The 13,913-nt window shown below is 38.0% G+C and overlaps 1 protein-coding gene across 3 annotated transcripts in view; it reads right to left on the bottom strand.

Annotated features, from left to right (window-relative positions):
* Nucleotides 1–13,913, bottom strand: part of mv (lysosomal-trafficking regulator mauve) — a 187,632-nt gene that overhangs the window by 67,737 nt on the left and 105,982 nt on the right. For all 3 annotated transcript variants that reach the window (XM_071584371.1, XM_071584373.1, XM_071584372.1), the window contains exon 25: nt 7,609–7,852. In XM_071584371.1, the coding sequence (XP_071440472.1) occupies nt 7,609–7,852 (244 nt within the window). The remainder of the gene's footprint in view (nt 1–7,608; nt 7,853–13,913) is intronic.

Genomic DNA, 13,913 nt, shown 5'->3' with positions numbered 1-13,913 from the left:
GAGTCAAATTCACAGGAGCAGAATGTCCCATGATAACATCTCATGTTTTAAAGTTAGAAAGGAAATGATCTCAGCTTACAGTTTATTCCAAGCAGCCCCGAGCCTTATACAATGAAACAAACACAAATCAAAATAATTAAAATACAAGGTCTGTACGAAAAAAGATGAGACTAGTCTTTAAACATGCGAATTGTTTGACGGATCACAATCAGTTAGGTGTCATCTTTTAGTGACGTCTGTAAGACGTAAAACACCGTCTTGCTCATGGCTCTATCTCAACTTATCTCCGCACAACAGCAATTCTTGTCTGAGTTTGCAAATGCTTGCTTGAATTCCTGTGATGGTGAGAATGAAAGTGTTGGAGAAACAGTGCATGTGCACTGAACTTTGTTTTAACCTCAGGAAAAGACAACTGAAACTTATGCAATGATTCATTCAAGAGGCATTTGGCAAATGAGTGTGGCACGGTGTTTACATTGGTATAACCACTTCTGGTCAGGGCAAACCTAGACCCATGAAGAATCAAGAAGTGGACGACCATCGATGTCAACAAACGACACCCTCGTCAACAGTGTGAGTGATTTAGTGCATGAAAAATGTAAGTTAACTGTCAGGGAAACTGCCAATAAATGAAGTTAACATTAGTTGGATTGTGTTTCACCACTTTGACAGAAATTCTGGTCTTGCAGCACATCACATTCAAATTGTGCCTTGAATGTTAACAGATGAACAGTGACAAAAATGCTTTGGCATCAGCCAGGAACTGCTCGATCATTCAAACTACGACTGAAACTTGTAAAAAACAATCTTCCCAGACGATAGTTCACAGATGCAGAGGGGTCATCTTCCCCACGACCCAAAAAAGCTCGAATGTCGCAATAAAAAACTGAAGGTGATGTTGATCCTTTTCTTTGATTGGGAAGGGATTATTCATTATGAATATGTCCCCAAAGGACATACAGCGATTGGACAGCACTATAGAGAGGTCATGAGAAGGTTAAGAGACACCATGCTGCAGAAGAGATCACAAATGTGGAAAATCAAGTCTTGGTGCTTTCATCACAACAAAGCACTGGTGCGCACATCATTGATTGTTACTGAGTTGTTGGCCTGAAACAGCACACCAGTGACCACCCAGTCACCTTTCTCTCCGAATCTTGCTCCAGTGAACCTTTTCCAATGCCCTGAGTTGAAATCCACCCAGAAAGAATGCTGGGATGAAAATATTGAAGAAATTCAACAAGATTGTACCGCAGACTTAAAGGCTTTCCCGAAAGAAGCATTCCAGGTGGCACTCAAAAGCTGGAAAAACATTGGGAATGTTATAGAAGGTGAAGAGCATAATTAAATGGTAACTTAATCAAGTTTTTATTCAAACAGTCTTTATCTTTTTTGGAAAAGACCATGTAATCACATATGAATGGTTTTATATTCTTATAGCATTTCTTTTTATTCTTCCTAGGTTTGGTGGATTTCTAAATATCAAGAAGTCCATCCTTCTAAAATGCAGCAGCCCAAAATCACCTGCATTTAAACCAATTCAGGTCATGGCCAGCGTGTTTTGGGATGTGAAAGGGATCATGTTAATTGATTACCTAGAAAATGGCAGAAAAACTACAAGCGAATATTACTCCAAACTTCTCGAACTAGATGACAAAATTTGCGAGAAGAGGCATGGCTTGAAGAAGAGAAAACCATCTTTCACCAGGACAACCTGCTGTCACCTGCTCACGAAGGTACCCTAGCGATGGGAAAACAATGGGATCTGGGTTACAATTTGCTCGGCCATGCTCCACATTCTCCTGATTTAGCTCCCTCAGACTTCCATCTGCTCCCAATTTCACAGCCTTCCAGACTTTTACTTCTGGGAAGGAATACTGATGTTGGAGAAACGCTGGACCATGTATGTTGAAGTCAAGGGAGATTATGTAGAAAAATTCAATCATTCTTTAAATGAAAATCGAAGTCTTTCATTGACTTTTCATCTTACCCTCGTATCCCTGTGAATGTCATCATCATAAGAGGATAAGCATTGCACATCACCACGAGATTGGGAATCAAAGACTATTTTATGCATCCAAGATGCACAAAATGCTTTTTTTATTTTCATTGTTCACATAGTAGTTAAAGAGATAAATAAAAATCCTGCTCTTTTACAGTTCATGTCTTTTTCTTATTATTACCTTTAAAGCATGCAAAAGTGTAAATTCTCCTTTTCCTGCAATTTGCATTTTCCCACAATTTGCAATTCTTTCCTGGGGTCCCTAGATAAGTGTAAATTAGGAGCTGTACTGTAGTTTTAAAATGGGAGAGCAGCCAAAGGTATCTGCAACTAGCTATCACATTCCTTAACGTTGACCTCCATGCATCACTTCAACAACTAGGAGTGATCATATTCTTGATTTATTAGTAGCAGACCTTACTGAAAAAGTCTAAACTATAGAAACTATAAAAGAAATTAGTGACCACAAAGCAGTGAATGCTAAGTTTTCCCTACATAGGGTCCAAAATCCTAAAAGAAAAGTGAACTTGTTTAAAGAAGGGGACTACAATGACCTAAAGTGCATGCTGCAGAGTCAATTTGCAAATTTCATGAAAGATTGTAAACACCAAAATACGGATGATATGTAGGGATCCCTTCCTTGAGGTCACAGGCTCAGTAGTCAACCAATTCATTCCCGGTAAATTTATAAAAGATAACACAGAACATAGATGGTACAACGCCAATGTTAGAAAGGCATTGCAACTTCAAAGACTACGTCACGCCAAGATGAAAAATATTAGGGATGATATCTCTAGTGACAAAAAGAACGAGATCACTTATGATTACAAGATATCAAGGGCAAATACCAAGAATGAATTTTGAAAAGCGTTAAGCGATTTCAAAAGGAAAAGATAAACAGAAAATTTGACGGAGAATCCAAAAGCATTTTGGTCGTACATCAGAGAGGTTCAGGGTAAATAAGTCAACAGTTAACTCACCCAAAAATGATAATGATGAAAGAGTAACCAGCATTTTGGAAAAGGCTAACTTATTAAATTCCTTCTTTCAAAGCATATTCACCATTGTCTCGCTAAATGTCTCCAATAGCTTGCCAAATCATGCTGGCCAACCAATGTCTAAAATTGAAATCTTTTGCCAAAAAATATTAAGCCAGCATAATCATCCAGGCCTGATCAAATACCCACTTGTATATTTAAGGAACTAGCATTTGAAATTGTGCCATATCTAGAAACGATATTTAACAAATCAGTAGATTTCAAGGTTCCCAGTGATTGGAGAATGGATGGCGTAACACTCTCGAGCAAGGTTATGAAGCATATAGTTGCTAGTTCGATCTTGAGACACCTCGATAGTCAGGAGTTATTAATGAAAAATCAGTACGATCCAAAAGGCCACATCCTGCGAGATAGAACTTGCACTTTTTGTTCATGATATCCTTATTTCAGGAAAGAGCAATGTTCCAGTGGACAGTGTTTCTAGATTTTAAAAAAAGCTTTTGACAATGTACCTCATAGTAAACTACTCACAAAGCTAGAAGCATATGGCATATGTAAAAATATGCTGGGTTTGAAATGAAATAAGTAACTTGGTAATTCTACACACACTTTATTTAGAACACGACCTAGCTGATGATGACATCCAATGTTGAAACCTAGGTCGTGTTCTAATTGAAGTGTGTGTGGAATTACAAAGTTACTTATTTCATTTCAATACGTTGTGTCAATTCCATTAAGTTGCCCTGGAGACAACAAACAAATCCTGGGTTTGAATAAAGACTCTTTGAATGGTCGCATACAAAGGGTATTCAAAGATGGTGTTAGCTCTAATGCAGTAGAAGTCACTTCAGGTATTCCCCAAGGAAGTGTTATTGGACGTCTTTTATTCCTACTTCACTCTAACAATATTCACTCCATAGTCACTAGTAATATACATTTATTTGCCAACGATGAAGTGGTTCACAGTGCTATCTGTGATCCTGAGGATAAATCAGCTATATCAGATGACCTTAATGCTATACAACACTGGTGGGACACTAGATAATTAGAATTAAACCTAAAAAGTGCATAGTGATGACATTTTGGGAAAAAACATTCTCTCCTGCATGCCTACTGCATAGGGAACACTGAAATGGAATGTGTAGACTGGATTAAATACTCATGACCTCTTCAGGGTGAAATATATATGGAGAATGTGGACAAGCTAACAAAAATTTAGGATTCATTAGAAGAATACTGGGTCTACGAATAAGTTGAAGAAAAATGTTACCTGCCGCTGGTTAGGCCTCATATAGAATATGGTGCTAGTATATGGGATCCTCAAGAAGTTTAATTGATTGCCAAATTAGATCGCGATCAGCAAAGAGGAGCTAGATTTGCAAAATGTTGTTATGATAAAAGCATAACATCGAATCAAATTTATGATAGGAGCTAGGCTGAGAATCACTCATGGAGCAAAGGTTAAATTACAGGTTAAATCTCTTGCATTAATTGAAAGGATGTCTCTTCAGCGCTGATGCAAAAAAAGAATAATTACCCTCATCATACTATAGTAGAAGAGATCATGTCAATGACATTAGAGAGATTAGGTGTAAAAAAGATTGATTTAAGATGTCATATTTCCCATGATCGATAAGGAATCCAAAATATGTTGTCCAACTGAGCTAGGAGGGAAAAGTATTTTGGTCAAAATAGTCCGGTGTGCATTCACCCCCTGTCACCCGTCGTAGCAGATAATCGGAGGGTGCCAAAAGATACTAATATTTAACATTAGAAAAGCGGAGCACCATAGAATAAAAGCCTTTGGAACATGGTGCTGGCAGAGAATGCAAAGCAAATTCACTGAATGGACAGATATGTGAGGACTGAACAAGTATATAGAAGAGGAGAAAAGGATAGGACCATATGGAGTACTCCATGGCAAGAAAGAAGAGGATGAAATAGAAACAACTTCAGGCCCAATGGATTTTATAGGAGCATAATACAAGGAAAAAGTGAAGGGAAGAACCTGCGAGAGAGACCACCACACCATTCCATAGGAAAATTAAAGAAAGAGGAAAAGCTGAGAAGTCACCAGGGTATGAGGGCATTAAAACTGAACAGGGACAAATGGGCAGTCAACCAATCTCAAGAACTGATGATGATACATTGTATGTTTTAAATTGTGATTTATACATTTTACATGACCTAAATTTGTGTACATGTAAATATGCACCAAGAGGGTTATTACGAACTGCATACCACTGTCGGAGTTCACTTGCCTGCGGTATGATACCGTCCAAAATGAGTCTTACCAGCCGGAGCAATTACAAAAGGCATGACTGACTCTGCCAGTTGCTAATATACTCGCAGAAGTGAGTCTCACCATCCAAAGTGATTATGAATGACTTTGGCACAGAGTGATACCACATTAAGGGGCCCGAGTTATGCCATGGCCTGCATTAATGGAGGATGCCCTCAACTCATCCCAAGATGACATGTGTAACGTCCAGCCAATGACATCCCATTTTTGTAATGCCAACCCAGTAAATATACTGAAAATCAACCACCACATATTACTATCTATATTATTAAAATATGGCAATCCACTCGATAAAATACAGCTAGTTCATTTAAAGGAATGATTAATTATTAATATAAACTTTGCAGTTGATATACTTTTAACAATAATGCAATATGTCCTCACCTATGGCTGCAATATGCTGGAAAGTCAAAGAAATTAGCCATTAAGTGATTATTAAGCTCTCATTAGATCAAGATTCCAGTGTACGAGGTCAGGCAATAAATATGCAAACTGGTGCAATCTGGCGGCCATGACGCATACTATAGCCCCGCCCACTAGTGGCGCTAGTTGCCTGAGACCCAATGAGCCGTCCGTGATTGGCGGATCGTCGAGCTGTGCGTATGGTGTCAGTTATGTTAGTTTCTGTTGTCCTTTTATTTTACTCTTTGTTGGAAATGGAAATCGACGAAATCATGGAGCAATGACTCAACATAGAGTTTCTTGGTGAAGTGCGGTAAAAGCTGTCAAGAAATTATTGAAATGTTGGCAGCCGTTTACGGTGATAACGCTATGAAGAAAACATCCATTTTCAAGTGGATTGAATCAAAACGAAAAATCAAGAAAAAGCCGATCGAAAATCAAAGTCATGCTCCTGGTTTACTTGGATGTCGAAGTTGTGTTGTTCATCGTGAATTTCTCCCTGAAGGACAAACAGTAAATGCTGAGTTCTACCTTGCAATTCTCAAGCATTTGAGAGATCGCGTGCGACCAAATTTGACTAAAGGCAATGGATGGATCCTTCACCATGGCGATACACCTGCACAATCAGAATTGTTTGTTCTCCAGTTTCAATCACCTTGATCCTTGATCATCTTCCCTATTCGCCAGATCTCGCCCCCCCCCCCCCCCCCCCCGTGACTTTATCCTCGTATTCCCAAAATGCAAAAATGTGATGAGGGGACGCAAGCAAGCAAAGAAAACAAGAAAAAATGAGAAAACTAAAAAGACTAACTGCCGAGGACTTCCAACGTTGCTTTAAAGAGTGGAATGGAAGAAGATGGAATAAGTGCATAGCAACGAATGGAGAGTACTATGAAGAAGGGGACAAAATTGATGTGGACTAACTCATGCAAAATAAAGTTTTTCTGGCTTCAGTTCACATATTTATCGGACAGACTTCATACTATCAAATGCTTAACAACTTCCTGGGTCTTTAGAAGAAAGAGCAATACAAGGAGAGCAATTAATGGTGTGGCTTAGTTATTGCGTTGAGAGTTCTCTTTTCTAATGTGATCAGATTTCAAATATGACAATTCAACTCCAGAACAAGTTTCCAACATTCACAGAATATTCTACTTCTGCTTTACTATCGCGGTTTTTTTAATTTTTGTTTTTATTGAAACTATCCAAACCAATATTAAAATTAAATTGAAATTAAATTTAAAATACTTCGCCTTTCCACATAAACCACTTTTATTACTACCTAGGTTTTGTTATGGTATAACATCAATACCATAACGAAACCTAGGTAGTAATAAAAGTGGTTTATGTGGAAAGGCAAAGTATTTTAAATTTAATTTCAATATGAAGAATTTCCACCAAGTGACGCCAGAAACTGTTTCATTTAAAATTAAACTTTGAGCCAACTAAAAGTAGTTGATAGCTACTACAGGTGATTTAAATAAATTGACTCCGGCTGGAGAAAATGTATTCCATTTTGTGAGGCTGAGAATACAACACCAGCAGTAAACTAGTTTCATAATTATTTTAGAGTTGATTAACATACGTCTTAATAACCAATTTGTATTACAAAGAAATACTGACTAAACATTTTACGTAATATAAACATACAAACTTACACTTATGAATGGAATCTAGGACAAAATACGACAATATTAGGCTTCCCATTTTTTAATCCCTTGTGCACTCAAGAGCCACCCTGGGAAATGACATATGGACAGAGCACCAATGGCAATCAATACAAGGTGGTGTAACTTCAAAAACATATCTCTGACTGATATTTTTACACACGGAGTGAGCACACTTGAGAATATTCAACATTTTGCAGTGTTCTGACAAAGAGGGATGCATAAGAGTAGAGCTACCTGATGAAAGGGCGGATGAGGTGCTCCTGGGGGCAAGTCCAGCAGGAAGAGACTTTGTTGGGTGTTGAGACTGGGTCAGCCATGGTGGAGATGACGTCATTCGCACCTGGATTGCATCAATTGCCCCATTCAACACAGCCAAGTGGGCTTCTCGCAAAACCCGCACACAAACAGACTTCGAGCCACATGATACCTTCTCCAAGGACTCCACAAAATTCAGCAGATTCTGTATGTCATTAATCACCTGTTAAACAAGACACAGAGCAGTAAAGTATCACATCAGCAACTGGCTCATATCAGGAAGAAAACCTTGCACCCCCCAATAAGCTCACTTCCTCCAGCACTAATGCACACGCGAAAACAACCTTAACTCTCCCTTATCACGTATAGCTATAATCAATAATCGAAGTATTAGACTTAATACCATTGGAAATTCATCCAAAATCATTAGCTTAGGGCAGAATCCGTCCTTTTTGACCAGTACGTTCACATATTTACATTACTTCTTTTAAGGATTGCACAGTCAGTGGGCACTATTCTGATTGTATTGGATTGACCCTGTTGATATTTTGAAGGATTTGGAGGTGAGCAACCTTCACCATTTATTCAAACGGGCATTAAGTACACGCTCGATTATCTGGGTGCAGATTATCCATTTCGCAGACTACTAAAAGCAGTACTTTGCGACAATTTCTCTCATAACATTCCATTAGGTTATTATCACTTTTACTTTTTATGCAACACTTAGTTTCTGTTATTATTTTGATATTATCCTAAATTGAGGGCATGGTGGCACAGGGGTTGAGAGCTGGATGACTGATCAGAGGGCCTGGGTTCAATCCCAGCGTCTCGAACCCGGGCAAGCCTCTTTGGGCACCCTCAGCTCCACCCAAGCTGCACGATTTTTTTAGATACCAGATCTTCCTGGAAAACCATAACCGGAACAGGTAAAGGAACCGGCCCCCCAATCCTGATATGTGGATGCCACCGGGCTTAGTACTGGGAGAACTCTACCATCACCTACCAAACCAACCTTAGGGTTTCTGTTTCAATGGTTTATCCTAAATTGCATTAAAAGCAACCATTTTCTATTCCTTCATGACACTCCCATACTATTTAAGGTTGAATGCCGGCAGCCTCTCAGTTTATCAGCAGAGATACAACGCATGTGTGTGTGTATTTGTAGGTATTTGCAGAGGGGGTGGCATCCCCATGAGCCCATCGTGCATTGTTTTGCAGCTGCACCACTTTGAGATTAAACCAAATGTGCTACATTATATTGTTACTACTGGCTAATACAGAGATTATTACTACTGAGATACAGAGGAACCTCACTTAATGAGAACCTCATATTACGAGCAAAATTGTTGGTCCCAAAAATGATTTGTTTAACGAGTGACTTCTCACATAATAATTGATGAGGAGAGGGGAATCCATGGAATGATTGCGTGCCTGCTACTCCAGTTTGTGTTTACCACTCGTTCCACAATGCCTTTAAGGCTAGTGATAAACAAATTTCTTTCAAACTTATGTTCAGGATTATTAATGGGGATACTTTCGTGTTAAGTTTAATAATACTTTGCACATGGTTTTAAAAATGCCCCCACAAATAAACTCATAAGAAGAAAGCCGTAAGAGAATAAAGATAAAAAATAACAGTAGGAATGAAAATTAAAATCATTGAAAATCAGGAATAATTCGTGAGCATGGCTGATCTAGTACGCACACCAACAATTGATCGACATCAACCATTGGCCTTTTCTTCAAGAACACGGACAAAATTAGGGAGATAGATGCTTCAATGAGAGAGACAAGAATATCTACGCAACGGTTACGTATCCTCATTGATGTAGAAAGGTTGTTTCTCCTACGGATAAAGGAAAAGCAATTGCAATGCAACACTATTAACAAGAATATTATTTGTGAGAAGGCAAGAGTAATTTTCAGCAACCTCGTTAATAAGATGTCATGATCATCAACGGCCAAAGAAGTATTTAAAGGGAGTCGTGCATGGTACCAGAAGTTAAAAAGTAGAACCGTCACCCACGGCATCGCGAGACATGGTGAAGCAGCAAGCTCCGAGTCAAAGGCAGCAGAGAACTTTAACGGTGACTTTGAGAAGTTTGTAAATTCTGAGGGCTACCTGACCCAACATGTTTTTCATTGTGATGAGACTTTTCTTTGGGAAGAAGATGCCGAGGTGAGAATGAGCCACCCAACTACAAGGCAATGAAAGCCTGTCTCAAGCTGCTATTTTGTGCCAATGCAAGTGGTGCTCTGGAAATTAAACCCATACTTGTGTACCATTCAGAAATTCCACGAACCTTCAAGAAATATTAGTTCCAAAAAAGCAGGCTAAATTTGATGTGGACACCACAGGAAACTGTTCCATCAAAACATGCGCATTAAGCATTGTCCTGATAAGGCAGTGGCTATGCGCACTCAAAATTTATTTAACGATCATTCTGAGTCGCATTTCTACCAAATTTTAAAGATCAACAAAAACAAATGTATCTACACAGCTTTCTAGTAGAAAGGAATTAGGTACGTATAATAAATAATAAACTATTTATTAGGATTCTTTTTTGCTCTTACAAATTGAGTTTGCATTCCTGGTTGCTAGTTGCATTCCTAAACAATGTTTATATATAATTTTCTTTGAATAAAACTTGTGCATAATTTATTTTCTTTGGCATGGAATGCATTATCAAACTTTGCATTCATTAAGTGTGAAAATTTGTTTCGCTAAATGAGTGTTTTGCATTAAAAGAAAGATTGCGAAACGAATTATGCTAACAAGGTTCCACTGTTTTATCAAAATTTGAGATAATGGCAACAATTTTCTGTGCTGGATGCAGAAAGAAACACTTAATAGTAAATATGATATGAGGAAGTTATAATACCCTTAATACCCCTATAGAGCCATAACACACAGGGTGATTTTAGAGCACATTTGAGTAAAGAAAATTGCCTATTATGGGGAGTAAGGTTAATACCATTGAGAATACATTCCATTTTGTGAAATGAAAAACTTTTAAAAAAGGTATTTCAAACTTATATTTTTTTAAAGTATACCAATATTTCAAAGTATTTAAATATACTAGGTCTGTGCAATAAATGCGCGACCTGGTGCAATCTGGCGGCCATGACGCAGGCCCCACACGCTAGTGGTGCTGTAGTCTGCCCCACACACTTGGTGGTCGAGCTGTGCATATAATGGTGCCAGTTATGTTATTTTCTGTTGCCCTTGTTTTTAACATTCATCGAATATGGAAATTAATGAAATCACAAAGCATTGAATCAACATCAAGTATTTTTGGAAAGTGCGGTAAAAGTTATCAAGAAATTACTGAAATGTTGACAGCTGTTTACGGAGATAATGCTGTCTGAAGAATACATCCGTTTTCAAGTGGGTTAAGGATTTTAAAGATGGCCGAAAAGACGCCACGGATGATGATGCAAGGCCGTGACGACCTTCAACCACCTGTGTTGACGACAACATTGATCGTGTGTGGTTCATTGTCCTCATCGATCATCGAAAAGCTGGCAGAATGATAACTGACGAACTGAATTTAGGAAAATCAACAGTGCACACTATTTTAACCGAACATGATGGATGGATCCTTCACCATGACAATGCACCTGCACATTCATTCAGCATTCATTTTTCACCAGTTTCTGAGAAAAAATTCAATCGCCATCCTTGATCATCCTCCTTATTCGCCAGATCTCGCCCCCTGCAAATTTTTCCTGTTCCTTCAAAATGCAAAAATGTGATGAGGGGACATCATTGGGAATACAGGTATGTAGACACAACAGCAAAGCAACAAACAACAAGAAAACTACAAAACCTAACTACCGAGGACTTCCAAGGGTGCTTTAAACAGTGGAATGGAAGATGGAATAAGGGCATAGCAACGAATGGAGTGTACTTTGAAGGGGACAAAATTGATGCAGACTAAATTTTGCATTAAAATTAAATTTTTTATGGCATCAGTTCACGTACTTATCTGACAGACCTTGTATTTAAGAGTATGATTTTATCAAACCTTAGAGGTGCTGGAGGGAAGAGAGAGAAAGAGGGAATAATGGATAATCTGCAAAACAGATAATTGACAGTTTACAGTAGTAATAAAAATATCAAGAGATTTACTAAGGAAGTAATAACTCACCAGAACTAACAAAATACGACATGGGGTGATGAGAAATTCAATTAACAGCATTGTCACCACGTTAACTCATCCATTGGCATAATGCCTGTCACATTGAACTACGTATTGAAGTGCATAAGGAAACTTAAATGCAAAGCATCTGTGGGAAATTATGACAATCCCATCATGATTATGAATAAAAATATTCCAATGCACTAAGTAAATTCTTATCATTAATTATAAGGGAGCCCTTCATCAGTGGGGATCGGGATTGGTGCGGCGGCTATCATACTGGTTTCCCACCCAGAGGACTCAGGTTCAAATCCCGGCGGTGTTGAATAATTTTCAGAGGTATCTCGATCCCCACTTGAGGTGATTTGTGGAGGGCACTTTGAGTGAGTACACCGTCCGTCGGATGGGACGTTAGGCCCTTGGCGCTTTTCATTAAGAGTAGGCTAATGCCGACGCCGGGTTTCTCTCCACTCTTCATCCTCTCCTGTCCATCCCCTATGGAGCAAATGACCTCAGCAGTCGGTCGCCTCCCCCAAATACTATTACTACCCTTCGTAAGTGGTGAATTTCTAAACTATCTAAAAATTGCTAAGATTAAACTTGTTCAAGAAAAAAGGTGATATGGCAATGTAAAGAATTATTATCCAGTGACTTTAATGTCTTGAATTTGAGTTATTGGCTTCAAAAAACAATGAATTTGGCAAATAAAATGTTAAGAATGACAACGTTCTTCAAATTTCTTTCAACGACTTGATAATGGCATTTTATGTTGAAACCATAGTCAAAACATTACAATAAAGAGCATGGACAGTTGAAAATATACTATGAGTACAAAATTAAAAGGACTAATATCCTACAAGTCATATAAATGTTCAATAAGTAGTTATAAATAAGTTTTAAATTGATACCCTTCCTATGACTTAAAATACCCATATTAACAACTAAAATAGCCTGGTGAGATTTTGGAATTAAACAGATTTCTATTGTTAAATTGCCATTGGTAATAAAAAGAGCCTGACAAAGAGAGCCATTGTGGAGTGAAGTGACCTCTCATAGTAGTGAGTGTCCACCCTAGAATTCACCTACCCAATATCTTTTTTGTTTTCATCAAAATTAACAATTAGAAGTAGATATAGCGAAAATTATTTTGGAAAATTAAAAAAATAAGTATCAAATTATTAAATAAATATTCATGTAATTACAATATCAATTATTTACTCCTAGTGAGTTTTAACAATTATTTACTCTAAAATATTTCAGCACTTAATGGAGTAGTTTCATTCTAAATTTTTACCCAAAACAATTGGTTAGAATAAAGTTCCATCAGAACTTCTTCATGCTGTAAAACTATCAATGCATTATTAAGTTTCGAACCTTTACCTTGATAGCCTTGCGCAAAATGTCCTCTCTGAAATTATATTTTACCTATAAAACTAGAGAAGTATTATACCTAAGATCTAGCAGACAAAATTAATTTACAGCTCAAACTGAAAAGCCACCTGCTAACCTGACCACAAGATCTTGGAGGTCATAATCTTCCAGACTCTTTGTTAGTACCACCAGGTCTGTACATAAAAAGATGAGACTGTTCCATTAAAAACATGGATGGCATAAAAAGTACCAGGAAAAGTTTTGGAAAAATAGTTTTCAGTAGATATTGCTACAATGTTTCAAAATTCTTCAAAGTAAATCCCTTGAGTGCCAACACACTTTTGCGGGCAGATTTTCTACAACTCAAAGATTCCCAGGTAGGCAGATTTCAGAAGGTCCTTAAGCTTTCAGTGACAATGGTCTGCACTGTCATCTTGACAATACCATCTGTGATCATGTGCACACTTAACCAATGGTCTGCATTCAGGACTTCACCAACACATCAGGAAAAAATTGTTGCCGATACTTTTTATACAAACCTTGTACTTAATTTTGTTAGTCACTCTTGAATCGTGCTTTTTGCCTTCACAATACCACCCTTAGATGCCAATAAAATGCTCCCAAATTTTGCTCCAACTTTCCAATGCCACCTGGAACACTTCTTGTTGAATTTATTCAATATTTTCATCCCAGCATTCTTTCTGGGTGGATTTCAACTCAGGACATTGAAAAAGGTTCACTGGAGCAAGATTCGGAGAGAAAGGTGACTGG

Source organism: Hetaerina americana, unplaced genomic scaffold, assembly GCF_022747635.1.
Source record: "Hetaerina americana unplaced genomic scaffold, ioHetAmer1.1.p SCAF_18, whole genome shotgun sequence".
NCBI classification, from domain to species: Eukaryota; Metazoa; Arthropoda; class Insecta; order Odonata; family Calopterygidae; genus Hetaerina; species Hetaerina americana.
The sequence above is the reverse complement of the archived record's forward strand: the minus strand, read 5'-3'. Positions and strand labels throughout refer to the sequence as shown.